Here is a 3,716-nt window from a genome sequence, read left to right as displayed (position 1 = left end):
TATTAATTAAATTGTGGGCATTAAATAAAAATAAATAAGATTAAATATACTACTGAATACTGATACAATGCATATAATAAATTATATTAAAGTATTAATAAATAATATTAACTATTTATATTATCAATAAAAATATTATACTACTAATAATTGATAAGCATACAACTTATATTATTATTAATATAATGAATACAATTACTAGCGTAGACATCCATATTTAATAATGCATGATTACTGATAATTTGTTTCTTTATATACTAAAAATTTATATATTATTTAAAAATGAAAATGGTCTGATTTTGGGAATAGGTTTGAGGTGGATACGCCAATAACTATAACCGATTCTAGAATGGAAAAATTTACTCGACGGTTACTCATAACTATAAAATACTTAAAATTTAATGTCCAAAACCGAACTGTTCTAATCAGTAACTATATGAATTGAATTTGACAGGTTAAATTACTATCCATATTTGTCATCTTAGAACCTAGGCGACGAACGCTGCTTTAGGAAGCAAGTTGTTTTCATCTCGAGAGTGGGTTTTTTTGTACTGTCGGTCCACTTACTATTTGTTGATTTCTAATTGATTTAATTAGAATAATTATGAAAACTCGGAAATGAAAGGTAACATTTAATAATTTAACAAGATGACTTATCCTTATTCATTACTAGCATTTGCCTACACATTTTGTGTGTATGAACACATTTTTTTAGAAAATGAGAAGAAGAGAGAGAGAGAGAGAGAGAGAGAGAACGTGGGGGGTAGGAGGTTTTTGTTTTTGGTTTTTGGTTTTGGGTCTTTTTTTTTTAATTTTATTTTAAATATTAGATATATTTTAACATCACCTCTAAGTGTGAGGCTTTAATAAAAAACAGTAAAATTTAGACCTGTGAAATTACATTATTGCCCATCATTTTTTTGTGTGATAGAAGATTAAATTGTATTTTCATCATCTTTTGGTTGACAAAGAGAGTTTCATTAATTAATAGAGATAATATTTATAATAATTATATTATTTATTTAATAATGAATAATATATTTGTATATGACATTGTATATATATATATGTGTGTATGCGTGTGTGTGTGTGTATATGCATGTATATAGGATGAAAATGTACAGACGGAGGGAGGTAGAGAATTAATCAGTTGAGTCTTGATTTTGAGAGAGATGGCAGATAACGTGTTTGGCGAACCCATCACAAACGCAACTTTGGAGGGCATGCGAGAGTATGCATGTAGGCGGGGGCAAATTGAAAGAATCGACAGGGCACGCGTGGCCATGAATATGAAAAACGCGGCGGGGAAGGACGCGAAAGCGCGAGCACATGTGGAAAAATTGAAGGCAGAATCCGGTGCCGGAATTGCCACTCTCTGCCTTGTTTACAATGCTACGGGAAGCACTCTAGAATATATTGGTCAAAAAGATTGGATTGGCCTCATGGGAAAGTCCCCATACCCACCACTTATTGCAAATGGCCAGTGGGCTGCGTTTCTGCATGTCAGAGTTCAATGGGGCTCTTCTGCCGCTGTAGTGTATCGCGGAAAGAACGCTGGTGGTACCAACTGCGACTGGATGCTGAGTTGGGCCAACCCGAAGGACAGGGTTAAATGGGACAACAGGGTAAGTAGTGATTTTACATGTATATACATATTCGAAATCGAACGCATATATATCTCAGAGCATATTTACTTATAATGAACAGATTTGTAGAGATTTGAGTCATCTCACAATGATTTATCGGGTATGAGCGCGGTTATCTCATGACCATCCTCATTCCTTTACAATGCGTATGTGCGTGTGCAGGTCTACACGGAGGTTCGCAAAACTAACCACTTTAACAATGAAGCAACTTGGGGCGAAGTCAATAAACTCTTGTGTGCTACTCGGTCTCGGTTGTACCAAAAGGACACATGGAACGGATGTGTTTCAATGATCTCAACTGGCAGCGGCATTTTCCCAATTGTTGAAGGAATACTCACTTTAGAAAATGTCTGAGTTGGTGCATTTGTACCCACGCACTTTAATTTCTCGTATGCATGCATGGAGACTTTTAATAAATTGGTAGTGTGAACCAACAGTATTTCATGTTAATTTTAATTCAATAATGGGCTTGTATTTTGAATCTTCTTGTATGTTATTCTAATCTTAATAAAATTAAGTAGAATTTCAATACTCAGGGTTTTTGGCATAGTCAACAAATGCAGTCTAATATGCAAGAACCCAAGCTTGTAAACTAAGTCACGATCATTTGTGAACTTGAAGTACCATAAAATACAACGATCGAGAGGAGGTAGGGGAGTGCATGAATCTCCATACTTTGTTAACAAATTAATTAAAAAATATTCGACCATACAACTACTGTCGACGAATTTATACATATCCATAATTAGTACGTTGAGCATCAATAATTAAGCACTTCCCCAATAAGATATATGTGAACATCGATTTAAATAATATTCGACCATACAACTACTGTCGACGAATTTATACATATCCATAATTAGTACGTTGAGCATCAATAATTAAGTACTTCCCCAATAAGATATATGTGAACATCGATTTGAGGTGAGTTTAATACTCGGTTATGCTTGGCCATTGGCTTGAGGCACGTACCAATTGTGACTATGATAGACTGCTTCACTATAAAATCAACCCCTTTAATTTAAATGACACTTTCTTTTGGAGCTTGCGTTTTTCATTATGGTTAATCTCTTATGAGAATTCTGGCAACGGGTTAGGTAGTGGGAATTCCAAAGAGTTGGGATGCGCACAAGGAAGACGCAAGGTAAAAAATGTAATAATAAATAATTAATATCACTCTTTTTTTGAGTGAGAAATAAACTTAGAATTTAAATAAAAATCAAAATTTTTAGCTTGACATAGCTCAAACAATATAATACTTGCATTCTTTCTTAATGATGAGTTCATTCTCCCACTTCCAAATAACATATTTTCATTCTAGAATATTCATAATCATAAGCGTTTAATTTTTTCACTTCTAGTACAATTTCGTGAGTTCAACTGCTTAAAATAGTCTTAAGATATAACCTTTGAAGTATGGCCTTTTTGTCCACATGACCTACATGCATATGGCTTGGTGTAAATCCATCTTTTCAACTTCTTCATGACTTGTAACTTTGAAACTTCACGTAATTGCAAGTCTAAAAATTCAAAGTGAAAGTGTTAAAGGAGTCTCCTTTAGCCCACTCCGTATTGTTTGGTTAGCATCTTGGAAACTCGAACCGTAATAAGCGTGATTACGATTGACGGACTACGAGCACGGGGACATGGCCCCCTGACTCGGAAGCCTAGTGCACCATCCGGCTCCCGGAAGATTATGCAACGTGAAGGATGTGGGTTATGACATTCAAACCCAGGCTCTATGTCATTCGAGAGATTGATCAAAAGGGCAATTCAGAAATCATATGAGGGGTGGCTTTGATTCCCGACCTCGAGTACGATCACTTCTATCCCAGACTAGCATACTTAATCAAGTAAGTTCTGCAACCCTATGTGTTAAGCAAGTTTGAAGAAGGCATCCAAACAAGGAAATCCTCAGGAAAAATTTTATTCCAATGGAGCTTTTATACACGGAAGTGATTTAGCCAAGTCAAGTAAGTGTAGTCCGATCAGAGACACTTAGGTCCAATGCATAGGGTCTAACAAAAGCATTTAAAAAGTGTTTCTAACCCACATGCAGGCGATCAAGTC

At 35.1% G+C, this 3,716-nt stretch overlaps 1 protein-coding gene across 1 annotated transcript; it reads left to right on the top strand.

Annotated features, from left to right (window-relative positions):
* Positions 1-1,172: 1,172 nt before the first annotated feature.
* LOC137749456 (23 kDa jasmonate-induced protein-like) lies at positions 1,173-2,000 on the top strand. The gene is made up of 2 exons (XM_068489547.1): positions 1,173-1,625; positions 1,809-2,000. Exons 1-2 carry the CDS (start codon positions 1,173-1,175, stop codon positions 1,998-2,000), a joined length of 645 nt encoding a protein of 214 aa, XP_068345648.1.
* The last annotated feature ends 1,716 nt before the right edge of the window (positions 2,001-3,716 follow it).

This window comes from Pyrus communis, chromosome 11 (genome assembly GCF_963583255.1).
Source record: "Pyrus communis chromosome 11, drPyrComm1.1, whole genome shotgun sequence".
Taxonomy (NCBI): domain Eukaryota; kingdom Viridiplantae; phylum Streptophyta; class Magnoliopsida; order Rosales; family Rosaceae; genus Pyrus; species Pyrus communis.
Note: the sequence above shows the minus strand (reverse complement) of the source record. Positions and strands in the feature narration are given on the sequence as shown.

Excerpts from the sequence above, each read along its gene's own strand:
- LOC137749456 (XM_068489547.1), top strand. The coding sequence starts at position 1,173 with ATGGCAGATAACGTGTTTGGCGAACCCATCACAAACGCAACTTTGGAG. Across the intron at positions 1,626-1,808 it reads GGGTTAAATGGGACAACAGG|GTCTACACGGAGGTTCGCAA; the intron begins GTAAGTAGTGAT and ends GTGCGTGTGCAG.